The sequence below is a fragment of the Vidua macroura genome, chromosome 4, assembly GCF_024509145.1.
Source record: "Vidua macroura isolate BioBank_ID:100142 chromosome 4, ASM2450914v1, whole genome shotgun sequence".
NCBI lineage: Eukaryota > Metazoa > Chordata > Aves > Passeriformes > Viduidae > Vidua > Vidua macroura.
The window spans coordinates 48,039,552-48,065,853 of NC_071574.1; the positions used below are offsets into that span (position 1 = coordinate 48,039,552).

General features: G+C 42.2%; 1 protein-coding gene across 2 annotated transcripts in view; it reads right to left on the reverse strand.

The window, feature by feature from the left end:
- SLAIN2 (SLAIN motif family member 2) overlaps window positions 1-8,200 on the reverse strand; it is a 34,832-nt gene extending 26,632 nt beyond the window's left edge. For both annotated transcript variants that reach the window (XM_053976893.1, XM_053976892.1), the window contains exon 1: window positions 7,525-8,200. In XM_053976893.1, the coding sequence (XP_053832868.1) occupies window positions 7,525-8,105 (581 nt within the window). In that variant the 5' untranslated portion in view covers window positions 8,106-8,200. The remainder of the gene's footprint in view (window positions 1-7,524) is intronic.
- Between the last annotated feature and the right edge of the window lie 18,102 nt (window positions 8,201-26,302).

A 26,302-nucleotide genomic window follows, 5' to 3' on the forward strand; every position in this document is an offset into this window, starting at 1 on the left:
TGTTCTAATCAAAACTCTGATATTTTAAGCTTTGACATATTCTTTTCAGGAATTCCCAATTGTTCCATTTGTTTCACATGCAGTTTATTTACTGAAGTAATCCAGGCTCACACAGCTCCCTCCCTCTTTTCTACCTCCCTTTCTAACCAAATATATATTGCATATTCCCCCCACCTCTTCCCAGTCAACTGTTTTCCTTTATCAACCTTTGTTTCATAACTTCAAGGAAAGACAGAACATGACAACACACATATTTCATGCAACTCCACTACAACACACACATGTACACTGATGCAGTGACAAAACAGCTCTTTCAGGACAGTTTCTTGCACATCATGCAATTATAAAGTCTCACTGTAAAGCAGTGATCTTCATATTCTACCTGACAAAGAACAGCCAATCTCAAGTCTTGAGACTGACTTAATTTTACTTGCTTTGCCTAACGTGGATTTTACAAACCAAAAGGACCAGGGGCAAGGCTAAGAATCAGAGTGACACCTCTATTACCTCTTCCCCTTTTCCCAACATCAGAAAAAGAACAGACACATGAAGCACATACAAGTAACTTCACACAGCTAAGTGGTGTTCTTTGTCAAACTGTTTGACCCAAATTATATAGGTCCTCTTTAGCTGAAGAACCTTCCAGAAGAGATCCCATTTGTACGTGTCAATGCATTCTGCAGCAACACAACAGCACTGATTGGCAGTACAACAACTTCAAGAAAGAAGATTACCAGAATAACTTCATACATCTTTAACCACTGTAAATCAACTCTCTCAAAACAGGAAGTTAAAAACGACTGAAGAAGCTGACAACTTACAGTTGCCACCCATACTACAAATGTAAACACAGAAACATATACTCCAATATCTCCACAACAGAGTAAAGACTTTACAACTCAGTGACATAAGGTAAAGCAGAACAAACGGTATATTAAAAGGTGCTTTGATCTACTTTGAAACAACACTGAGGAGACCAGACACTATGACTCTGCTGCAGCCATTAATATTTCCTTCCTTTGCCTCTTACTAGTCAACCACACCACAGCAGCACCAACCTGAGGCTGAAAGCAGCCAGGGGGCTCTGCTGATTAGTTCCAGGAAGAGGCAGCACAGAAAAGGGCAGAGCTTCTGCAGGAAGACTGCTGAGACTACAAGCATATATGGTGTCAGCCACATGGGGCAAGCTGCAGCATGCTGCACTGGGACACAGATGAGTCAGAAAAGGCTTTGAAGAAAGAGGACACACCACTGCAGTAGGAGTGGAATATCTGTGTACAGATTACCTCACCTGAGGAACACCTCCGAGTGCATTAAAATACAAGAGGCATGAAACAAGAAGCCAAAACTCTAACTGGGAAAAAAAGGAAGTGTCTTTTTGCATCAAAATCCTTCCACTGCTCAATAAAGAGTGAGGGAAAACATGCAGATGAACATGAAGTCACAAATCTGAATTAGAAAGAAGATGGCAAGTGGAAGGAATCTGAAGTTAGAGCTCATTTATTTTAGCTACATTAGCTTTAAGCAAAAACTGGAAGGTACAATAAAGGAAATTAAATGGAAGCACACAAAATGCATGCAAAAGCAAGATTAAAAACCTGAAGACATGATAAGGAGAAAAAGCTGAAATCCAAGGACAAATCAGTAAGAAACACCCCTAAAAACCAAGAAGGAAATTTCACAGCGAAAAGCTACTGAAAATATATAAATCAGGAGACAATAATACTGGACAGTATTGGAAACAGATCATTTAGAACACAACAGTGTCAATCTAAGCTATTTTAAGACAATTTAAAAGTTCCAGGAAACCCTATCTGAAGTGGCTTAAGCATGTTAAAATTTAAGAGGATTTTGAATGGACAGGTAAAGATCTGAAAAGCATCTCTGGTTGAAAGACAAATCAATCAAAAAATTAAGTGACATCCCTGCATTTATGTGGCCCACGGATTTCCCTTCCTTCTCCCCACCCCACACAATTCCCATGCTACAGCTGTGGCTGACTGAGATACACATTGCTTAGCCTGCAATTATTAGTTTTCAGCTCTACTTCACAGAATACTTCTAGTTTTGAAAGAACTACAGCAAACTCCAGTCTATGAATATAAACTCTAGGATATGAAAACTAGAAAAAGGCTTTGACAGGCTCATTAACGTTCATGTTACAGTGGCACATCTCAGTTACATAATGCGATTTTTAAGTCGAATTAAGAATATCCAAGAGGTTGCAAAGTTCAATTTGGAACACAACTATCTCTCTGTGCCCAGCAATTAAAGATAGTTAGCTGTGCCCGGGCTAGTTGCTGGAAATTACTGCCATTGTTCATTTCCTCATCCAAAAGAACATGTTTGTGTCGGAAAACGGAGAATGGGAAGGGAAATGGGCCATCAAAACCACCATCATGTAGCTCCCCTAGAACTATCACACAAATTGTACAACTGTCCACTATTTGAGAAGCTTTTCATAAGAAATTTGTTAGTGCATATATGCTCAAATACAGCATTGTTGATATTTACATTGAAGAGATAAAAGTTGAGAAGTTCTGTGTCCTAATAAATGTGTTCCAAAATAAAATTCTGTTAATGACTATACTTGAGAGCTCTACTCACAAATACAAGTAGCAGAAGTGTGAATCATGCCTAAACAAGACATGATTATGTACTAAATTTCACTAATATCATTAGGACAGTAAAGGAAACCCATATCAAAGCTTTCATTATATCTAAATATCAAGCATGTTTAAAAGCCATAATTATCACAAAAAAAGGTCAGAAATGGAAACAGTTCTTCCTCAGGATTCTTCCTCCAGTCCTCAAATATCTGTTTCACAGCAAACATGGATATCTGAAGGACAATAATCAAACTGAGTATTATTTAATGTTACCAGTTGTTTTTCATGATAAAACTGGCAACCTCCATAACCCTTGCTTTTATTACATGCTTCTTTTCATATTGTCTTCCTAGTTTGTGAAGACGTTATCTGAATTTGGTTAAACCCCAAAAACTTTAAATCAAATTGACTTTTTATCTGCCACAAAATGAAAACCAGCAATTTCTCTTCTACTTACACCACAAAACAGAAATTGATCAGAATCTGTCTGGCTTCCAAGGGGCCTAAACCACATTAATACAACAAAATTTAACAGTCGAACAGGAAATGCTACAATGTAATTTCAGCAATGGGATTTCATTCAGGTGGAGCTCTATCCTAAAATAGTCACCGTATACTTTACCAGCTCACTATGGCAAACCAGGATTCCAAACCAATGCTAGTGCTCAAGGGACACCAAGCAACACGAGACGGAAGACAGTCATTACAGATGGCAATCACGCACCTCAAACAGGCCCTTGGCCAAGTAACGATAATGGATGGCTAGAACGGAAACTGACACTAGTATAAACAGGTGCAAATTCGAAATAGCTGCTGAATGAGAGCGGGTATAATAGTAAAAGTATGTGCCTTCCATTTTAGCTAGTCAGGATACACAACCAAACCGAGGTCTTAAAAACCACTGAAACGATTACTTTTAGCTATTCAGTTAGTAAAAACCCCCAATAATTTAGTTTTAAATACACAATAACTGCCTTTTGTTTGTAAATGAGGTGAGTCAACTGTCAGCTATTTTAACCCTACCAAGGAGACTTTATGCTGATATGAAAACATGGGTGCTAGGCTAGTTTTTATAGCACTGTCATTTACAGAGGACACAACTGTTCTGAAGTTTGCTGAGCAATTACATGTACAGAATAAACACACAGCAAGCTCTATACTCTCTTATGCACATGCTGCAAGTCAATTTTGAAGAAAAGCACTGCATGCTTTGCTCACATTTGAAACAAAACTTCTCAGAAAGCTTAGCTTGAGTGACCGTGTAACAAGTTACCATAAAGGAAGTAACAGTGGGTTCACAGCACAGTAACTAATCTACAGTAATTGCCCACGTGTGCACACTTATCCTGCAATAAACTCAAGACCCAATAAACTCTTTTTAAAAGCAGCATGGCAAGCCACCCTGCACACTGTTATCCAGATTTCTCCAACGTGCTGCACATCCACACCCAACCTTACCCAGCAAGTCAGGCAAGGAGGTGCACACCACTTCTCTGAAGATTTCTCCACTCCGGTCACCCCTTCTGCCTATTGTCTATTCAATTAATTAGTAAAAAAAAAACCACATTCAGACTGAACTTGAAAAAAATTAAATTTGATGCAATCTGGTTCAAGAACAGCTAAATAGGAACACCCACAGAGTAGATTATGGAAGTCACTGATAACTGGAGGAAATAATCAGCAGGCCTAAAGCAAAGTCTCCATGAGTCTGTGCAGAGCTCAGTACAGTGTGCAAATACAGATGTGCCCATCTGCAACCTTCAGGACCTTATCAGGAAGAAAGTTTCAGCACATTAAACATTATTCAGAAGCATATGGACAAAGAAACTCAATCTAAATTCACTGAAATATTTTTAATAATTTACCACATAATTTGAAGATTGTCTCATGCAAAAATGTTTAAAACTTGAAGCGAACCTGGATTTAACTAATCACAGAGAAGAAAAACAACCAAGCAAGAATAGAAACAATCCCAAAATTCACTAATACTGTATGGATGTTTTAATAGCTAATGCTGCTATTAAAACAGCAATGTCAAAGTTCCTTTGCTTGTTTGATAATTGCACCTTCTCCTTACTTTTTCACTTTACACTTCTCTTCTGTGTACTTATCTAAATGCATTTTAAAAGCTAAAAATAAGTTGATCAACTCTACAATGTTGCTCAACAACATTTAAAGAATGTTAAAGAAACATGTCACATTCTGGTATCAATTTCAATCACAGTATCAAGTCTTCTGTCTTAAATTCACAGCCACTAATCTCATGTGAGCATTAAATGTAAAACAATGTAATTTTAACAGTTAAGAAAAATATTTATTCTGCCATGACAAAACTGCAGACAATTTCATAATAGGGTATGAGAATGTCTGTATTACACAAAACAGAAAAGAACAGCGATAACCAGCACCCTTTACCACCTATTATTGCCCACAGCAAGGTCTTTTTGAAATCAAAAGTAAAGACAAATCTTAACTTCTATGTGTAGACAAGCAAAACAGGCAATGAATCAATTTTTTATGAACAAACAATGATTTAAATTTAGTTTGGTTCCACAAGAGGTGTCCTCAGCTGCTAAGAGGTATTTGATTTTGACAGTGTATAATCCCATATTTTAAACAGGATTTTGGGTTAAGCAGTGGTGATCCAATCCATTTGAACCTCAAAGAGTTCATATGAGACTTAAATGTCATTGAATACATTCACTCTTTCAGTTGATTAAATTATTTTATGAGTGACCTTGCATAACCAAGGCCTTAGGAGCAGGATCTTTATGAAACAGTTTAAGGGAAATCCACTTATTCACACCGGCCCCTCCTATCTTCACAGGCTTGTTTCTTTTAGATTGCTCCATCAGCCCTCTGTAAATTTCAAACTTCATTAAGAGCAATAACCTCCATTAATCAAATGCATAAATACAAAGGCATCTTACCTTCATAGGAAAATAAAAGGGGTTGGACTATTTAGTTTCTCAACAGTTGAATTAGGAGGTGTTTAGAAATTCCAAGAGCTTAATTTCCACTTCTATTAAGCACTTTGGAACAAAAAATCATCAATCTAGCCAAACTATGTTTATCATTAATTGCATATTAAACTACAGCAGGAAAACACTTTTTTTAATAACTACATATCCATATTTTGTGATATGCATGACAATTAGCAAAATTTTACAATTGCTTTTTTTGTTTCATGCATTTGTGTCTCAGTCAGTGTCCCATGCCTGAGACTGAACATTAGTTGCTAAACACTTCAGCATTATAGTTGCCAAAATGTTAGTAAAGGAATGAAGATGTGCTAAAGACTGCCTGTAGGTTTTGCTGGTTTTTGAGTGCTAGAACTTGCACAGAAACATGACAGTGCCACAATAACTGGCAGCCAAACACCTGACACCAGCAAGGGCAGTGCTCAGCAAACCATACAGCTGCCTGTGAGTGTCCAGAACTGTGTCAACAAAAACACACGCCACGGTCACCACACACTCTGTCAGGACGTTCACTTTCACCTAAGAGATTCATTATGCCACATTCATTTAGAATGAATGTACAAAACAGTAAGATCTATTGTCACTAGAATTCATGACATTTACAAATTTGGCCATCCCACTCCAAACTTGCTGTGCAAATTTACCAGATTCTATTTCCATCAAGGGCTGTAGGCCCTTGTAGATTACAAGGCATAAAGTGAGAAATAAAGAGTAGCTGCCTTGCACAGACTCATCTTCTGGGAGATGATGCCTTGTGTTAATTTAGTGTTGGATGAGAATAAACTTATGCTCTCATACTTCTCCAGTGGATCAGGCTGAATGTCAGGCAAATGACTTTGCCAAGGAAGTGCACACACTGTCTCCTCCCTGAGCAACTAAAACATTGCTCATGCATGGAATCATTCCAGCATTTTTAAAGGCGTTTCTAACTCTGAAAGACATTTTTGTTTGTTTTGTAAATTTGTCTCCATGTTCGCTCCCAGAGACCTTTGTAGATTGTAGATGGACCCACAATCAGTTCTGCTGCAAGACAGTTTGCCTGCGCTACACTTTTTGTCCCTGTACATGCTTCCCTTGCACTCCTCTGTTGACATGATGTTGACACGGTGCTCCTCCCCACTATCTGTCCTGCAGCTCAGAGGCTGCCCCTCAACAACTGTCATAGGAAACTTCAAAACGACAGCTGGAGACAGCGTGATGTTTGGAGAGAGCAGGTCTTCTTGATTCTCAGTGGAAGCTCATCCAAGTGAAATAATGACAAGGCAAACAGCCACCTGCAGCTGTTTCTGCTGGAGCAGCAGGGTAAGCAGTCCATTTATAATGAGGAACCACCTAAGGGAAACTGTGATCCTACTACATCATTAGCAATAAATTAGAACACCTAAGGGCAACACGTTTATGAGATGAAAAAGTGTTACCTTTGCCATCTTTACAGCTGAAAGAAATCGAGGCATAAAAGATGCCTGATGCATGTCTGAAGTCTAACAGTACCTGTGGGCTAATTCTGAACTACCCTATAAATTTCTCACAAGTGTCCCAACGTCTCCCCACCGCCTGCGCTCCCGAAAACACTGACGGCTGGTTCTGCGGCAGCACTGGAGCCCGCTCGGTGTCCGAGTGCCCCGAAATAACGCTCCCACCGCGGCCAGGCGGCAGCGCAGAGCCGCGGCCTCCAGGGAGCTCCAACGCCGTGTGCAGAAAGCGAAACACCCTTCCCCGGCAGGCTTCGGTACGTCTCGCATAGCTCATGAGGCACCTCACCCAGTCGTGAGGGCGAGTCTGCCTCCGTACACAAAGCCCCGAGACCCCCTCCGACATCAGGCACAAGCCTGGGAAGAGCCCCTTCCCCCCAGCCACGGCGAGGGCAGGGGAATGCGGAGCCCTGCCCGCCTCCTCACCAACCCGCCCCATCCCCACCCCGGCCGCCTCCTCACCAGCCGGTCTCGTCCTCATCGCAGCCGGCCAGCCGCTCCAGCTCCTCCGGCCTGAGCACCGCCGCGTCGTCCAGGAGGCCATTGCCGCCGCTGCCCCCATCGCCACCGCCGGGCTCCTCGGGGAGCGAACGTCGGGCGGCGGCCCTGGGGCCGAGAAAGCGGCCGTCGGACGACGGGGAGGCGGCGGGGGGCGGCGAGGAGGGCCCGGCGCTCGGCAGGCGCTTGGGGCTGGCGGGAGCGGCGGGCAGGGCGCCGTGGCGGCTGCGAAGCTGTTCATTCTGCTTCTCTAGCTTCTTCACCAGCTCCTGAAGCTTCCGCACCTCCGCGTCCGCGTTCACGCCCGAGCCCACATCCTCCATGGCGGCCGCCGGCAGAGCGGCGGCTGCGCGGGGAGAGGCGGCCGTGCCGCCCCGTCTACGCGGCCGGGCGGCCGGCGGCGGGGCAGGGCCGGGGCGGGGCGCAGGACGCACATCCGCCACCGCCATGTCACCGCCTCCCGGCTCTGCCGCCGGAACCGCCGGCACTCGCGCCGCCTTCTCTCTGCGCGGCTCGGAGTGGCACGGCACGGCACGGCGTGCCATGGCCGAGCGTGGCGGCGGCCCCGGCAGCGGGAGGCTGTGACTCAGCCCCGCTTGGGGCCGTCCGAGGGGCTCTTGCGGTAGGCTCGCTCCTGAGGGAGCCTGGCCTGGGCTTGCCTCCCGTATCTTGGGCATCACAGGTCCCAGACAGGAGTTGTACGGGATGGCCCGGAATACCTTCCAAAACCGTTCAAAACCTCTAAAGAACACAAGGCGTGCCCGTGGTCCAAGGCCTAGGTGATAGTGTTGGGCCTACTGTGTACGATGGACGTTTGAACTGAACATACTTTGAGTCTACATTGTGTATAAATACATGCACATTCATTTAAATATTCATTTAAAGGTTGTGGTGATTTTGCCTTCCATAACAAAACTTAGACCTTTAGGTGTAATGAATTAGTGGGGCTTGGGGATTTGTCACAGAATCACAGAATGGATAATGTAGGAAGGGACCACAGTTGTTGATCTGGTCCAAACTCCCAGCTCAAGCAGGGTCATTCTAGAGCTCAGGACACATGAATGTGTTCCAGTAAAGAAGTTTTTCATATTCAGGTGGAACTTTCTGTGCATTGCTTTCTGCCCATTGCCTCCTGTCCTATTTCTTGGGATGTTTTGTGTCTTGTGACAAATTGTCTCCAAATTTCATCTGCTGGCGTTGTGGGGATGCTCTGTGTCCCCGTTCCCTGAGCCACTGAGAGACAGTGTCCTTAGTGCCATCCCTTCCCAATTTTTTCCCTCTTCTCATGTTCCATCTACTCACCAGCTTAATTTTGAAGCTTGCTATAGCTGAGGAGAGGAAGAACACCAGCAAGTGGGCCAGAGGATGGCTGGAGTCTGCAGGGGATGGTACTGCTGTGAGCAGTTTTTACCAGGCTCAGGAAGGGAAAAAGGAAAATAAGACTGGGTTGCTCAGACCTGCGAGATGTGCTGAGAAGTTGCAAAGTTTAGGGGCATTTAATGCCACACAATCGGGTTGTGTTGGTGCACGGACTGCTGGCGTGTTGAGACTGCCAAGCATGAGTTTACAGCATCCTTATGAGACTGGGTCACTTCCTTGCCTTACACAACACTCTCCCCTTATACATTCCAAGATTACATTCTCTCTGTATGTACAGTATTATTTGAGGGTTTATTCTGGGGTGGTTTTACATTGTTACTGTTAGCTTCTCACCAGAATCTAGGCCTTTGATCCATACATGCAATTTATGTCATTGTTTTCCCAAAACAATTATCACGTTAAGTGTTTTAACTGTATCAAAATACATCAGGGCTGGGATCTTTCAACAAAGCAATTTAATTACTCTTATGGCAATGTCTTCATCATCTGCAAGTGAAACAAACTTCTTATCAGCAGCAGATTTTGCCACAGATTTTGTATAATTCTCACAGCTATAAAACTACTAAGCACTTTTGGCCCATGAGCTGAGACCTTTGGCAATCTGCTCACTGGCACCACGTTAATGACTATCATAACTCCTTAGAGACTGGTCTGTAAGTCAGTTTGTAAATCCAGCTCGTTCTTTATGTCCTTATGATATGGTACAAAGTCAAGTGCCTTAAGGGAATCCAGATATATTCTGTGAGAACAGTTTCTTATCAACAGAACTTACAGTCCTCCAAAAGGCCAGGAAAACTATTAGATAAAGGTTAGGTTAGGTTAGATTAGATTAGATTAAGGTTCTTCCATGACTCTGACACTTACAGTGAGACTGCTGACGATTCAGTGGTTGGTTGGTCTTAACTATGCAGGGAAGTTTGTTCCAAATTAGAACATTTATAGCAGGACCACACAATATAACTTCTTTATTCTTCTATAACTACCCTCAGGCCAAACATCAGTGACATGAGAAACCCTCAGTCAGTTGAATTAATCATGTTTTTATGGTAGCAACAGAAGGAGTTTAATCCTTTCTATAATGCAGCTACTGGGATCAGGATAGGACTGGTGGCTGGAACTGGGAGTGTGACAGAGTGTGAAGTGGGGCTGTGACAAAGGGCTCTGCCAGGAGATGCAGACAGGCAGTGCAGAGGAGGACCAGGACCACAAAGAGACCCAGGCTCCTGGGAGCTGCTGCCAAAACTGCCGCTGTTCCTGGTGATTCTGTCATGTTTAGGGGTCTCCTCTGTTAGGTAATGGGGCAGCTCTGAGAGCTCTTTAGTTGTCAATGCACTGCCTGCATCCTGTTCTACTCCTCTTCCTCCTCATCTCCTCTACTTCTTCTTCCTTCTCCCTTCCTCTTCCCCCAGTTCATTTAATGGTCTGTTTGTCCCCCAGATTTCCTACTCCAGCCTTCTGTCCCCTGCTGACACCATTACTTTGCTGCCAGCAGCTGTAGCAATTTTTTCTCCTCACAAGATACACTCCCTGCAAGTGTGTGCGGACAAAGCGGGAGGAAAGTGAGAAAAAAAGTTGTAGAAAAAAGTTTCAGAACTGCTGAATCATCTGCTATTTTTACAAAGAGTAAGAGGAGTAGAAGTGAAGGAAGGGAGTCACTGCTTGATAGTTACCATAGACTGTGCTTTGAATAGCAACAACCATGATTCTGCTTTCTCATTCATTCTTGTGCTGTGAGTGCCCTTCTCATGTGCTGGGAACTGAAGAGCAGCAAGGCTTGGTCCATAAGCTTCCTATGAAATATCAGGTCAATAATAGGCTTCCACAACCTTCTTGTTCCTCAGATTCCAGGCTTGCACTGGCCAGATGTGAGACCACACCCAAGCAGAGGCCCCTGGGTGGTTACACAGAAATAGTATTAATTGATAGTAATGCCACAAAAATGAAACCTTTCCACTGCATCACAAGAGCAAGAGAAATTCCTTTGCGTGTGAAATTAGATCTGTTGCAGAGTTTTTTGTGAACAGCTGTGATTGCACCCACACTGTGTTTTCCCTTTTCACAGAGAGGGAGGAATAGAGCAGCCTTTCCACAGCACTATTTCCCAGATCTCAGGACATGCATGGGTGCTTCTCTTGTCTGACTTGGGGCAGGTTCTAAACTCACGAGATGAAAGGAAATGAGGAGCAGTGTCTCCAAAGGAAAGGAAGTCTGTGCAAGCTGTCATGTCACTCAAATAATTCAACACACCTCCTTCTGATGAGTGGCTCCTAGAAAAAGGCCACCAGGAGCCTTGTTTTGCTGACCTTTGAACTCTCTAGCATGGACAGCCCTATGGTTAGTTTATCACAGCGGTGATTTGCTGAATATTTGTCTTTACATCTGTCAAAACTGTTAGAATCTGACTTTGAAACTTTGATTTCACTTGTCACCTGGGAGGACAATCCCTCAGGGGGAATAGTACATGAAGATGGGCAGATGCAAGCTGGGAAGTTAACATTTGTTGTAAATATTTAACTTGATGCCTGGAAAACTGGACTGGTTTTTATGCAGCTTTTTTTATTCTCCTGCAGAAGGGTTGTTACCTGCCAGCCTTCTCAAAGGAGGTGTTCAACAGGCCCACACATGTTTGTGTTAGGCAGTGTTTAGCTAAACCTTTGACAAAATATAAAATATTGTTTATCATTATAATATATGGCATGTGCAGACATTGAATACAGAGTGGAAGAAGCATAATATGCCTGTCATAATATGTCTGTTTTAAAATTAAAGTCAGAACTGTTACCCTGGTTCCACTAAAAGAACCAACATTGTAACTTCAGTTATTTATAAAAGATACCTCTGAGTATATCAGGATCGTCAGTGGTGAGACAAGTTTAGCCCTTTAGATTGGAGTTTGGAGACTAAAAAATGCAATCAGTGTCTCTGCACACATCTTCAGTACCCATCCCCTAAAAAATTTAAACAGCAGTGAGCTGTGCATAAATACACTTTAAAGGTCTTTATAAATAATTTTTAAAAATGTTTTCTGCTGACAGTATCATGGATGATAGATCCACGATCAGTACATCGGTCTCCTTACCACGTTACAAGTCTGCCTGAAGGGCAGGCAAAATTCCAGCCAGATTCTGCTACTGAAAGTACATTTATTTTTGGTATCACCAAGTAGAAAATGTAGCTCTTTGGCATGAATTTATATGCCTGTTCTTTTTCTGCACAGAAAAAAAAGATGTTAACATTTTGACCACAACCATCTTTAAACATGTATTTTGTGCTCTGCAGCCAGAGCAATTCTAAAATACTGGACAACCAGATTCCTAAAGAGGCTGATATTCATGGCATACCATGTGGCTAGGAAATGTATGTACTTCAAACTTTTTTATAATTAGGGTACTGATGATCCTTTTCAAGTATTATCATCACAGTAAAGCATTGTAATAAATATTTCATTTCACAAAATTGCAGAGTGGCTGAGGCTGGAAGGGACCTGGAGGTCATCTGGTTCAAGCCTCCTGCTCAAGCAAAGCCACCTGTTCAACTGTGTCCAGATGGCTTTTGACTATGTCTAAGCATGGAGACTCCACAACCTTGCTGGGCATCCTGTGCCAGTGCACAGTCACCCTCAGAGTAAAAAAAAAAGTTTCCTGATGTTCAGATGGAGCCTCCTGTGTTTCAGTTTGTGCCCAATGCCTCTGGCCCTGTCACTGGAGATAGGCTGTCTCTCTTCTCTTGGCACACTCCCTTCAGGCATTTATATGCCCTAGTAAGATCCACACACCCTACCTTTTCTGCAGTAAATAGTCTGAGCTCTCAGTCTTTCCTGATTTAGAGGAAGGCTCCAGTCCCTTCATTTTTGCAGCCCTTTGCCAGACTGTCTCTGCAATGTCTACTTCTCCCTTGTACAGGGGAGCCCAGAACTGGACACAGGATTATGGATGTGGCTTTCTGAGTAAGGAGGGAATAGTCATCCCTCAGCCTGCTGGCAATACTTTGTCTGAATCAGACCAGGAACCACTCACCTTCTTCACAGCAAGGACTTGTTGGCTCGTCTCTGACTTGGTGTCCACCAGGACCCCCAGTCCCTTTTCTGCCAAGCTGCTTTCCAGCTGGGTGGCCCTCGGCAGATACTGGTGCAGGGAGTTGTTCCTCCCCAGCTGCAGGACTTTGCATTTCTCCTGGACGAAGCTTATGAAGTTCTCCAGCCAGCTGAGGACCCTCTGGATGGCAGCATGACCCTCTGGTGTATCTATCAGCTCCTCCCCCAGGGTGGTGTCATCAGTAAACCTGCTGAGGGTACTCCCACCCCCATCATCCAGGTCATTATTGGAGACATTGAACAGGACTGGATCCAGCTCTGGCCTGTAGGGTACAATGTTAGGCACTGACCCCCAGTTAGACTTTGTGCTACTGACCACCGTCTTTTGGGCTTGGATCACTGCAGACACCTGTTCTGCCCTGCGGATTTAGGGGAAGGTTGTTTGATTCACTCTGGGTGATGTGTGGGAGAAACAACAAAAACATCTGCAAGTTCAACGACAAACAAGCTTATTAAGGTAGAGGAAGGACCTTGGCAAATCTTAAAACAACATCCAGGAAGGCAAGGCAAGGCAAGGCAGGAAGGCAGGAAAGAAAGAAAGAAAGAAAGAAAGAAAGAAAGAAAGAAAGAAAGAAAGAAAGAAAGAAAGAAAGAAAGAAAGAAAGAAAGAAAGAAAGAAAGAAAGAAAGAAAGAAAGAAAGAAAGAAAGAAAGAAAGAAAGAAAGAAAGAAAGAAAGAAAGAAAGAAAGAAAGAAAGAAAGAAAGAAAGAAAGAAAGAAAGAAAGAAAGAAAGAAAGAAAGAAAGAAAGAAAGAGAGAGAAAGAAAGAGAGAAAAAGAGAAAGAAAGAAAGAGAAAGAAAGAAAGAAAGAGGCAAATTCAGTTTTGTCATGGAGTTAAGCACCAGTATTTCATGTTTATCAATCACTTGGAAATAACTTAGTTGCTTTTTAAAAAACTGCTGAGCTCAACATACTTTAAATGCTGTGGTGACATTGAAATTGAATTGACATTGTGGTGACTCAGAACATTGGGAAAGGATTTTCTGTTGTCAAGAAGATTCATGATTTATGTTCAGTTGCGAGTGCAGTGATTTTAATGACTTGGGTAACGGTGAGTGAAACCTTGCATGTCTCCACCCATATGAAGCAACCTTCTGTTCTGTCATTAAAAAAAAAGTTCCTAAATTTGCTGAGAACTCTTCCAACATGGCTTTATTAACAGGCCAATGCTGGAAGGAAAAAGACTTCATTGCACTTCATTCCCCTCTGCACTTTTTTTAGCATGAGAAAGCTCCAAATCTTCAGAATGCAAAGTAATTGGAAAGTCAGCAATTTTCGAATGTTTTGGAAGTTTGAAATGCTGCATACTGGAAAAGCTAGTATGTTTTAAATGTCTTTTTGCTTAGATTTGAAGAAAAATGTGTTACTGAATAGGAGAGAGAGGGTATTCACTTTGCAATTAAATTAGGTTTATGCTAGATTTGTTAATGGCTTGTATTTAACAAGGCTCTGTTTCTGTCTGAAGACAGTATGCTAATGGTGACAAACGTAATTAAGATTTGCAATCAAGAAAGGAAGACGTGTGACCATGAGTAACCAAAATACTGCATGCAAACAAAAGAATTACCAAAGAAGCCTGGGATACTACATTGGTACTTGAGTCCAGAGAGAAAACGAGAATATGTTATTTGAGATGTGGCATATCACTGTATAATGCAACTTCTGGTCTTTTTTTTTTTTTTTCCTCTTCCCTGTTCTCTTCTAAGAAAGCTTTTGGCTATTTTGCACAGTATCGAAGGTATCCATCGCCATCTAGTGACACCACGCTGTGCCTGAGTCTCAGCACATCACCACAGCGTTCCCAGGGAGAAGATGGTGCAGCAGGACTCTTGCCACCCTCTTTCAGAGGTCTTGAGGTCAAGAGACCTCAGCCATGGCTTTGGTGGCTCAGGGCTCACTCCTGAGGAGCTGGCTCAGAGAGGGTACAAATGTGTGTGGAGAGTTTTTAGTGGGACAGCTCTTGCCATGCCTGTGCAGTGGGGAGGCAGCACAGGTGTGTGTGTGTGTGTGCTCTGGCCTCTGCACTGACATTTTCCTGCCCACATTTTGGGAGCACTTGGAGAGGACACCCTGCATGTTCCACAGTGGAAGAAGTTCCCTGTATTTGGAGGATGCCATGAAGTAATTCCTATGGTGTAATAAGTCCCAACACTTACTGATCTTCTTTTCTTCAAGACCAGTATTATTTAATGCAGTGTCATGATGCTTTTCTTTTGGACTCTTGTATGGTAATTTTTTAATATATGGAATGAGGGCTGATTTTACCCAACAGTGGTAAAATAACAAATAATTCATAGGACTGAGTAAAACATTCCCTCTGTAGTCTCCTGCTGCTCAAATAAACGAGCTAACCTCAATGAGGAGCTGAGTTAGTCACTGTGCCCTCTGTCAGCAAGGACAAAAGCAAAAGGAAAGGCCCTGCAGGGAAACTAAAAGAAAATTAAAATTCATTTGTTTCCCAAAGCATGTTTTCCAGGGCCTAATTAAGTGCATACCTTTTTGCTGAAGTCCACAAGAAGAACTAGATTAGATTTCCCACTCCAAGAATATTATAGGGTTTGTGAATTAGAAGCAAATTGGGGAAATATTGTTTAGAAATCACACTGGAATACAAGATCAGGCTGCCCAGGAAGGGGGGCAGGAGACTCCTCAAAAGGGCTTGCAGGCAAATGGCCCTCTAGTAGTGGCTCCCGACAAAGTCAAAGCAAAATAGTCTGGTCTTGATATGACAGGTCACTCACTGTAGGTCAGTAGGCTTGATACAGAGATTCAGCTGCACAGTTGCAGGTAGATCTTGATAAACAATTTGATGTAAAAAAATCAGGACAAATGTATTCCAGTATTTCCCTACTGAATTATTTGCTTCCCTTCTAATATTATCACAACATTCACCAAGTAGACTGGGATATTTTTCTTTTTCAGTAATGACTGCAACAGCAAGATCATCCTTTAAAGTATACAGTATAACTAATCTTACTTATTCTCCTGTGGATTTACTTTACTTTACAGACATTTTAGAGACTAGTAAACATTTGAAAAACCAGCCTGATAAAATAGTCTGTGTCATTATTCATGTTCCTGTATGTATAATGTATTTGTCTTTCTTCTGTTTCTGTTATTATCCCCTTTAGATTTTAGGATCTTTGTTTGGAGCAGTTATCAAACTTCTGTTTTTAAGTGCTTCGTTTTTCTCTAGTACACCTAATAGAACTACTGAAGGGGAAGTCAAGCTCTGCAGAATATAACCAGCTGAAATATTAATTTAAAAATATTGGTGCTACTCAGCTGATTTGAAGCTAAAATGGCTCAGTCAGATAACTGTGGAAGGCAACTGGAATTCCTTTAAGCCTATGTGCTCCAGAAATTATCTTCAGCATGTATCCCAAAGGGAAAAAAATATGGAAATAGCTCCATTCACAATTAACTGGGAAATCCTGAACTTTATAAAGTAAAGAGTGAGTCTACAAGGAACAGAAAATGAAAAAATGTCCTGCCAGACAAAAGGCATGTGAAAATGTCAAAAGTCAAGCTTAGGAAGAGACTGCAAAAGAAATTTAAGCAAATAATAAAAGGTACTTTGGCCATATAAACAACAAAAAAGGAGTGGATGTCTTCTAAATCATGGATGTGGTTGCAATTAAAGGTAATTAAGGTCCCACCCCAAACTACCTGATTATTTGGCTCAGCATGAGTAATGATAATACTGAGGTACACAGAACTAAACCCAAAGATGTTCATGAGAATGGGTGTGGAAAGAAATTGTTGTGTGTGAGGTGAATATGAAGGGCAAAGAGCTCACCTGTCAAGGAGGCCCAGTAGCAGGGATAATAAATCCAACAGTAAAGTTTTTACTAAAACAGACAACAATACCATATGATTAAAAGACTAAAAATTGAAGAAGCAATATTTAAGGAAAAAAGTGATGCACAAAATTGCATTATGATGATTTCAGTTGTCTACAAGGACTCAACATTTTGTGAAAGAATCAGCAGATTAAAAAAAACCAAACAGATATGAAAGCAGATAAAAATTGGAGACATAATTACCAAAGATAGATTGTGACAAATCAACTTGTATTTTTCTTTGCTAAAATACACAATGTTTTTAGAAAATTAAATGCAATAAAGCAAATCCATATAGATTTCAGTAAAGTGACTGACATGGTGTTATATGTGTTATCAGAGGAAAGAAACCAGCCAAAGAGCAACAGCAATTACTATACTTCAAGGAAACTGCCCTGGCTATAGGGGATGATATTATGGATTAGGGACTGACTGCATTTATTATTTCTCTTAATGGTTATGTCCAAAGAAAATAAATAATTAATGAAATACACTTGTGACCAAAAGAAAATTTATGAACTGAACTACCATAAAACAAAGTCTTAATTAACATAAGTCTAAGGCAACAAGGCAAGGTACTTAAAAGACTAGGAGGAATTTCTTCAGTAACTACACATTTTTCAGCTGCTGAATAAAAATTAAGAGAAAACCCTGTCTCAAAATATTTTTGAAAATGTTTAAGCTGAGACCTTATGGAGATTACTCAGAACATGTCACAGAGAAGAAAGATTGAAACACACTCTGAGAAGTTTAGGGGAGAGAACCTTAAAATGGCCAAGGAAATAGTGATACCTTAAGTTTAGGTCAGGTGTCTTGTTTGGCTCAACCAGATGAAACCAGATGTAGTTTTAGAGAACAACAAGGGTAAACACTGGGGAGGAAGAACTATGCAAGTCAAAGAACAGTGCCCCATGAGCATGTTTTCCAGCTTCCTCCACATTCACATTGCAGTTCTATACAGTCTGAACATTCCCAGTGCAAGCAATACATTAAATTAATAAGCCATACATTGATGGTTTACTATAACCAAAACTTGATCTTATACTCCCTATTTATTCCTGTTATCAGTGGGAATTAAAAGCTTGTGGAATCAGGATCCTTCAGGTGCCTTTGTAATTCAGGTAAGTTGCAAAATTACAAGATTTAGTGTTGGGTTTTGTTAATGCATGTAATAATGATGAGTGTCAGTACACATACCATGTTGCAAGTGTTCACTGACATGTATTTCTCTGTATATATATATATATATATATATATATATTTGACTTCAGTCAAAATGTTAAGCTGAGATATTAGAATATGACAAGTAAAATAGCAATAGAAATATTCTACCTTGCTGCCAGGTAGAATATAAAAATTTTAATAGTTTTAAATAATTATATTTCTCTCCCAAAATTAGAAAGGAGAAATAATATCTGAACATGAGCTACCATCACAGAAAATCTGTTTATTGAGGGTTTGACAATAATAAACACAGCAGAAGATGTACATTTTATTAGAAGTTACCTTCTCTATGTATCCTTCTCTGTAAAAATTCCTTGCTCCTTGAAGTATTGTACTTTGTACACATGCAGTTTAACTGATTTTGTCATTTTCATCTTGAAACAATCTTTGGAGTGAGCTGTAACCTTCTAAATGTCTTTGTTGCTTGGGGGAAAGGCTGAGTCACTCGTCATGAGGGATTGATGGAGGATGCAAAATCAAAAGAATATATGGGACAGATTCAGCCCAAGTATGGCTGAAGTCAGTGGTGCTCTAGGGCTAAATATGAGCCACATTTAGGCTTTCTCCAGGAGAAGAGAACTGTCTTGGGCTGAGGCATCTTGCCCCCATCACAAGCAAATCTTCATGTTAGGGCACAGTAGGATGCTGGTGTCTGGTTCAATAAGCCACATTTTATACTTCCTTTATTAATGGGTCTGAACCTGTTCCACTGCTGCATAACTCTTTAAGTACAGAAAGCCCTACATAAAAGCTAAGCTATTTAGACCTCAGAAGATGTGCCAAGATGACAAAAGTCAACCCTTAGTGGAAAGTTCAGAGTAGAGGGAAAATTCAAAGGCCTCTTATTTTTATCTGAGAATGTAGCAGTTTGTCTCAATTTCCCAGCTCAAACAATGTGGCAGGCTGGTGAGAGTGAGATATTTTCTATGGGCTCAGTTCCTGGTATTGTTTGCAAGCCAAATGTGAGGGTAGATAGCAATGCGTCAGCCCACTCATAGTCATGGCACAGGCATCTCCTACTAGTGACAGGCCTGGGTATTAGAACAAAAAAACACATGAAGCAAGAGACTTAAAGACTTCTTCCTTTCTCATAAGCACTTTGGTAAGAAAATTTTGAGAAAAACATTAAGGTTTGCCCAAGAAATCTAATTATTATTAAAAAAAAAAGCTTTTAGTGCTCTTGACAATTGATTTTTTTTTTCCCCTAAGAAACAAGTGATAGCTAAATAGTTCTCTGAAAAGATTGGATTTATGACAAACTCCAATGAAGCATAGAGGAGTACTTATTTGGGAAGACTAGGGTTATGGTCTGTTCATATAGCCATATTTCAAAGTGATGAACCATATTGCATTGTTTTAACTTGTCTTTCGTTAGATGTATAACAAATAGTGTGTGTGCAACCACGCACGTGTGTGTATCTCTGTGTTTATATGTGCACATACATACACACATAGACCTATTAAACACCATCTTTACAGACCATGTTGGACTTGAAAAACTGTTAGAATGTTGGACTGCAGCTTCAGGAGGTTGCAAGGAAACAGCAATGAAGTATGAAATGGAAATTCGCTCTTTATGTCACTTGAGGGTCCCTAATTCTCCCTATACTTCAATATTAAGAACTTTTAGGAACAATGAAGGCAATTTTTTCAGCAAGACCGTGAGGACATGACATTGCGAAGGATGCAACATTTGTCTTCACTCAGCTTTGCTCACAGCAATGCACATTCACAGGGGTTGAATTAGAAAAAAAATATATTTTATGTCCCTACTTTATTTAATCAGTAAATATAACTTGAAAAGTGATCATCAGTTAAATAAAACTTTCTAACATGAAGTTGCAAATTCTTTAATAACAAATGTTACTTGCTGCAACTGTTTTCAAAGTTTGTAACATTATTGTCTGTCAATGAAGGCTGGAAAATGGGTTTTACAGTGAGTGTAGGATGTCAAATTCACTCTAAAATAATAGTAAGGTCATGTACGTGATTATCACAGTGGATTTACTCTGAATTGTCATTACTGGGATGCCAGCCTGATAAGGGCAGAAATTAAGGTCATGTGGCAAAATGCTTGAACTGATGGCTGCTGCCATACAACTGATTCCATTTGTTGAAGTAAGCTTATATAGTCAACCAGATGCATGGTATATTTTATTTTGCAATTGTGTTAGGGAATCCCAAATAAACTAAAGCTCCATAAGCAAAACCACAGTCTGACCTACATGTAAATTCAGAATAATTTAACAAGGAACATATCTACAATAATGTCACAATCAGAATCTGACATTTTCTTGGGGATTTGGTGTGATAGCCTTCTAATCAATGTGGTTCAGCTGCTTCTTATAATTAAATCAGTGTAACATGGTTATATATACAGTGATACAAACCTCTCAGAAATTGAGATAACATATTCTTTTCTCTTGAGAGAGAAAAGTTTTTTGCATTTTTGCTTTGCTTTCTAACCTTACTCAGTCTTACATAATACTTTACGTACAAGCTAAAATTACACATTGACGCCTACTTTTCTATAGTATATTCCAGGTCAACAGACCACATCTTGAGACAAAATTTCCTTTCATCATTTTCCCTGTAAATTTGGTGTAACTCCACTAAAGTCAGATGTGTAATCCCAGTTTTGCTGAGCTCAGATTCTGTTCATTGAGCACCCACATTAATTGGTTAAATCTTGCTTTGCCACCCGTATCTAAAGGCTAAACTTGCTTTTAAAATCTAAGAGTTGGTTCTTCAAGCAGACTTACAGTTTCCTTAGCAGCAGCACGTGCTAAACCACATATGATGCTATCACAGTGTCTGAGGCTGCCCTGCAGTGTTACCTAGACAGAGTTTTTGCCCACAGCTCCAGGTAGCTGCATGCCACTGTCCATGTCCACACTGACTACATTAGCTGGTAGGGCAGTAGTTTTCAGATCTAAAGATCCTTATAGTGAATCCTACTGTGGTCCTTCTTGGTTACCTCCTAGGGGTCCTCTGAGAAGTATCTAGAGACTCAGAGAGCACAAGCTGAAATCACCAGAGCTGAGCAACCCAACATACTAATCCACATCCTTGTCTTTTTAGATAGCTGTTCTTTGTACCAGGACTGGCAAAGAATTTCACTGTACTTCTTAGCACTACTGTTCTGACCCTGGATGTCAGGTAAAATGTGCAAATAAATGAAGACTCTTTATGTCTCTTCCATGTTATATATTCACGTTACTTTCCTGCCATGTTATTACATTAGCACATCAAGCCGCCACTCAAATCGGGCTGCACTGTGCTGAAGACAGGCCCCAGTTTTTAATAACTAACTCCTTTGTTTGGGGCAAGTTGCACTGCAGCAGTAGACCATAGCACAGAAAAAGAGGAAAGAAAGGTTTGACAAATGTGTGTGGTTATATGATTTTACCAAACATTGTGGTCAAGCAGGCCCACCACTTATTAAAGAAATTTTGCAAACTCTGCAAATTTATGGGTCTGGCAGCTTTAGAGAGGTCTATGGATTCTTGAAGGCTAATTTAGCCTGATACACACTTCTTTTACCTTTTGTTCATTAAATCAGTAACTATATTAGTGTTCCTTGAAAAGTCTTGCGAGTTTTACTTCTGGCATATCAATAACCTGGCTGTTTGATAAACTATTTCCCCAGTTTCTTTTTCCTACATGGAATTAGCATTCATTTATGATTCCTGCCTAGACTGTGGATATGAAAATCCCAAAACGTCAGGTGACACAGCTGCATGCCAAAGGAAAATCTGGCATCAACTGACAACAGTTCACACTGAAAGGATAAAAAGTTATCATGGTGGAAATCACCCTGCATCCCCAAGAAGATTAATCCCAGCTAGACCAGCAAAGGTTATCACCACAGTAGGTCAGGGCCTGCCCTTTCCCAGCCACCCAGCAGTAGCAGCTACATCCTCCCACTTGGAAACACCAGCATCCTAGTCTAGAAAGTGAAGTTCTAAAGGGCACTTTTCAGAGGAGATGATGATCAAGGAAAGGACAAGTGACACATATGGATAATTGCTGCTCCATAAATCTAGATTATAACCACAGCTTGTGCACAAATCTTTCATGTTGTGCTGGGCAATGTTTATAATGAAAAATGCTACAATATTCTAAAGCAGTGGGTAAAACCCCAGATTCCCTGTATTCCAGAGTGCTTTCAAAACTCCTTGGTATTTTGACTGTACCTTCCTGTTGTGACTTCGATATCTTGTAAATCAAAGAATCACATAATCATTTAGGTTGGAAAAGACCTCTGAGATCATCAAGTTCAATCTTTGACTGATCACCACCTTGTCAACTAGACCATGGCATCAAGTGCCACAAACAGTCATTTCTTGAGCACCTCCAGGGATGGTGACTCCACCTCCTACATGGACAATCCCTTCTGATAACTGACCACGCTTTCAGTGACAAAATTCCTCCTAATGTCCAGCCTGAACCTCCTCTGGCATAACTTGAGGCTATGTCCTCTCCTCCTGCCACTTGCTGTCTGGGAGAAAAGACCAGTCCTTACCCAACTACAATCTCCTTCCAGGTAGTTGTAGGGGGCAATAAGGTCTACCCTGAGCTTCCTTTTCTCCAGGCTAAACACCACCAGCTCCTTCAGCCATTCCTCATAGGATTTGTGCTCCAGACCCTTCACCACCATTGCCCTTCTCTGGACTGGCTGCAGCACCTCAATGTCCTTCTTGTACTGAGGAGCCCGAACTGGACACAGGATTTGAGGTGCAGTCTCACCAGTGCTGAGTACAGGGGGACAATCCTGACAATGCCCTGATCATGCTGGCCACACCATTGCTGTCACAGGCCAGGGTGCCATTGGCCTTCTTGGCCACCTGGGCACAGCTGGCTCATGTTCAGCTGCTGCTGACCAGCACTGCCAGGTCCTTTTCTGCTGGGCAGCTTTCCAGCCACCCTTCCCCCAGCCCGTAGCACTGCAGGGGGTTGTTGTGACCCAGGTGCTGCACCCACCACTTGGCCTTGTTGAACCTCACACTACTGGTCTTAGCCCATGGATCCAGCCTGTCCAGATCCCTCTGCAGAGCCTTCCTGCCACCTAGTTTGATGTCATCAATGAGTTTGCTGAGGGTGCACTTGATTCCCTCATCCAGATTACTGATAAAGATATGGAACAGGACTGGGCCCAATACTGAGCCTTGGCAAATACCACTAAGCACTGCCACTAGCTGATGTAACACCATTCACTCTCTGGGTCCAGCTGTCCATACAGTTTTTGACACTGCAAAGACTGCACCCATCCAAGCTGTCAGCTGCCTACTTTTCCTGGAGGATGCTGTGGGATACAGTACCAAAGGCTTTGCTGAAGTCCAGGCAGACTACATCCACAGCCCATCTCATCCACCTGCTGGGTCACCTGGTCATAAAAGGGAGATCAGGTCAGGCAGAATCCGCCCTTCCTAAACCTGTGCTGGCTGGGCCTGATCCCGTGGTTGTTCTGTATGTGCAGTGTGATCGCACTCAACATGATCTGTTCCATAATTCCATTGGGCAAGTACCTTTCCCTAGGGTGGCATTTGTCTATAACAGACACATTTTACCAGAATAACACAGCTGATAGTACCCTGCACCAGTGTCCCAACCTGTTGCTATGTTGATATGATGGTTTTGCTTCTTGACACAATGCATGTCTCCTCAAAACCGTAGCACAGCTAGAATACATCCTCACATTTACTGCAACAAAACACAACCCAGTGGCTGGCACTGAACTGGCATACACCTTCAGGACAACAATATTTACTACAAGAAAGAGTATTTTATGGTAGGTCTCTATTACACTCCACTGTTTAGTTACTTTCAGTGGTACAATGGAATTACCACTCCCAAAATCTCTTAAAACTTGGCCAAAGCTATGGAGAAAGGAAAACCAGCCCATTTGCTGATAGGGAAACCAGATAATGAAGAATAACTGCAATTTTTCTCTCATTCACAGGGTTCCCTCTTAATAGTGTTATCTCTGCCCACAGCAAATGAGGGAAGAGAAATATACAAAGAAAATGCTCGGTGACCAAATTGACAGAATCCTCTGAGAAATGAAGGGACAAAGGGGACTTGACAGGCATGCAAAGGAAAAAGAGCCTCTCTGTGATCAAGGGACTGGTAGAGATGCCTCTCTCTGACTAAAAAATTAATTACAGAGTGGCTTTTTGAACCCAAGAGCATGCCCAAAAAACAACACTGTCTTCAAAGAGAGAATGGGCATGAACCATGAGATGATGAAGCATCAATAGGTGAAAAACTGCTGGAAAAGGTGGTCTATTAAAGTTGCCATCCAGCTTGTGTATGTCTTTCTCTCTTTGGTACTTCACACTACATGTGGGCCTGAAATTTCAGAAGTCTCAGTCTTTCCCAAAGTGGAAACTTCCTCCTTGAGACTTTGCCACAAGGACTCTTCAGCACTACTTCTTCCTTAGTAGTAGAGCAAAATCCTGAGAAGCAGTGTCATCCTGTAGTTGCTTTGATTCCACCGTCCTGATGATGTCCTTTGTCTGCCATTGTGATAGAAAAACATGGGAAGGGAACTGAGAAATGCAAACTCCATAAAGTTTGCAAGAAAATTTGTGATCTACATGTCCACCACAAATGCTCTGTCAGTTGGCCGATCAACGTCAAAGTAGTTAACCCCTGATCAATAGTTGTAAGCATGGAAATGGCCACATGCTTTGAACCACAGAGATGTGCCTTGCTGTCCCTTTGCTTCTGCTACAGCTCTGGGGTGAAGCCTCAGGAGTAAGGGAGCTGCTGCTGGTTAAGTGCCAGTGTAGCACAACACATAATCTAGTTCTCTGCTAGATCCCACTTCTTTCTAGAGCTCAAAAAGGGCACCATATGGGGCAAAGCTATTTCAAGTTCCTCCTTTAAGCAACTGTTTGGTTTTATTGCCCTTTCCCTGTGCCACAGCAGCAGAAGGGGTGAGGAAAGCTGTAGCTGCCATTGCTTGAAAAATGAAGTAATAGTTGCGTGTTTGCGAAACTGACCACATCAGTGGCAGCGGGTAAAGATGTCTGAATGGATGCCTGAGTGTGTGCTATCACAAATACATGGATATGGAGGGGAGGGGGAGTGGTGACATGGGCTGGTGGTACTAGTCAGCATAAAGTGGTTGCAAGGAGACTGCCCATGTATTTAAAACAGAGAGGTCCCACACAATAGGCATTCAGCCCTGTGACTCCCAAGTCTCAGCAGTAGTGTGACAGGCATGGAAGACATGGCCACAGTGCCAAAGTTGGAGGAAATCCCTCAAGTGAAAACAAAGGCTCTGTAAGTCATTTCCTCTGAGCTGAACAGAAAGACATCTGTGTTGATACAGCTATTACACACTAATCACAACAAAAGAATTCTCTTGCAAACAGCATAGACCCTGCTTGCTTTCCTCTAGGCTGAAATGTATGTGAGAGATTTATTTCCACTGAACTTTACAAGATCTTTTTCTTTCAGTGTGGTTTTGCAGTGACAGTTTCCATAGGTCAGACTGCGCTAAGAGAAGGAAAGAAGGTAAAGGAAAGAGCCTACACGCCATTTCAGTACAGACCCTGAACTCTGAAGTTCAACACAGACACCTGAGGGGTGCAAAAAGCCACTTCAGTTATTCTGGCTGTATGTTTGGGGTGGCTGGATGTGACTGTTGCACGTGGTTAATTATGAAGGAAGGCACTGTAACCCTGGGAGTCACTGGGACATGAGCAGATCTGCGATGGGCATTGAAGAGGAGCAGCCTCGGGGCGCACAGCCCACTCGGGATGGGGGAATGCTGTGCCCACCGCCACACCACGGCCCGGCCCGGAGCCATTCCCACCGTGGTTTGGTAAGAGAAATGCTGTAGTCAAAGCACAGCTGTCACACAGTTTACAGCCAGCTGGGGCCAAGAACCTAGATTTTGAGGGAGCGTTTGCAACCTGCTCCGAGTTATGTAATTCGCCTTTTTCTTGTACTTATTGGACAGGATTCCAGGCAACTCCCGACGGATCTAGTGGGTGTGGGACACCTCAGTTCAGCTTCTCGCAGTGCCGCACCCGCCCCGAGCGCGGAGGGCGCCCAGACAAGCGCGGCCGCCCCGCGCAGCGGTTCCCCCGCTGCTTCCTCCGCGGGGAGCCACGCTCGGCGGGAGGAGGAGGAGGAGGTGGTGCCTTCCCGGGCCGGAGCGAGGCAGTGCGGTGCCTCTCTCCCTTCCTCC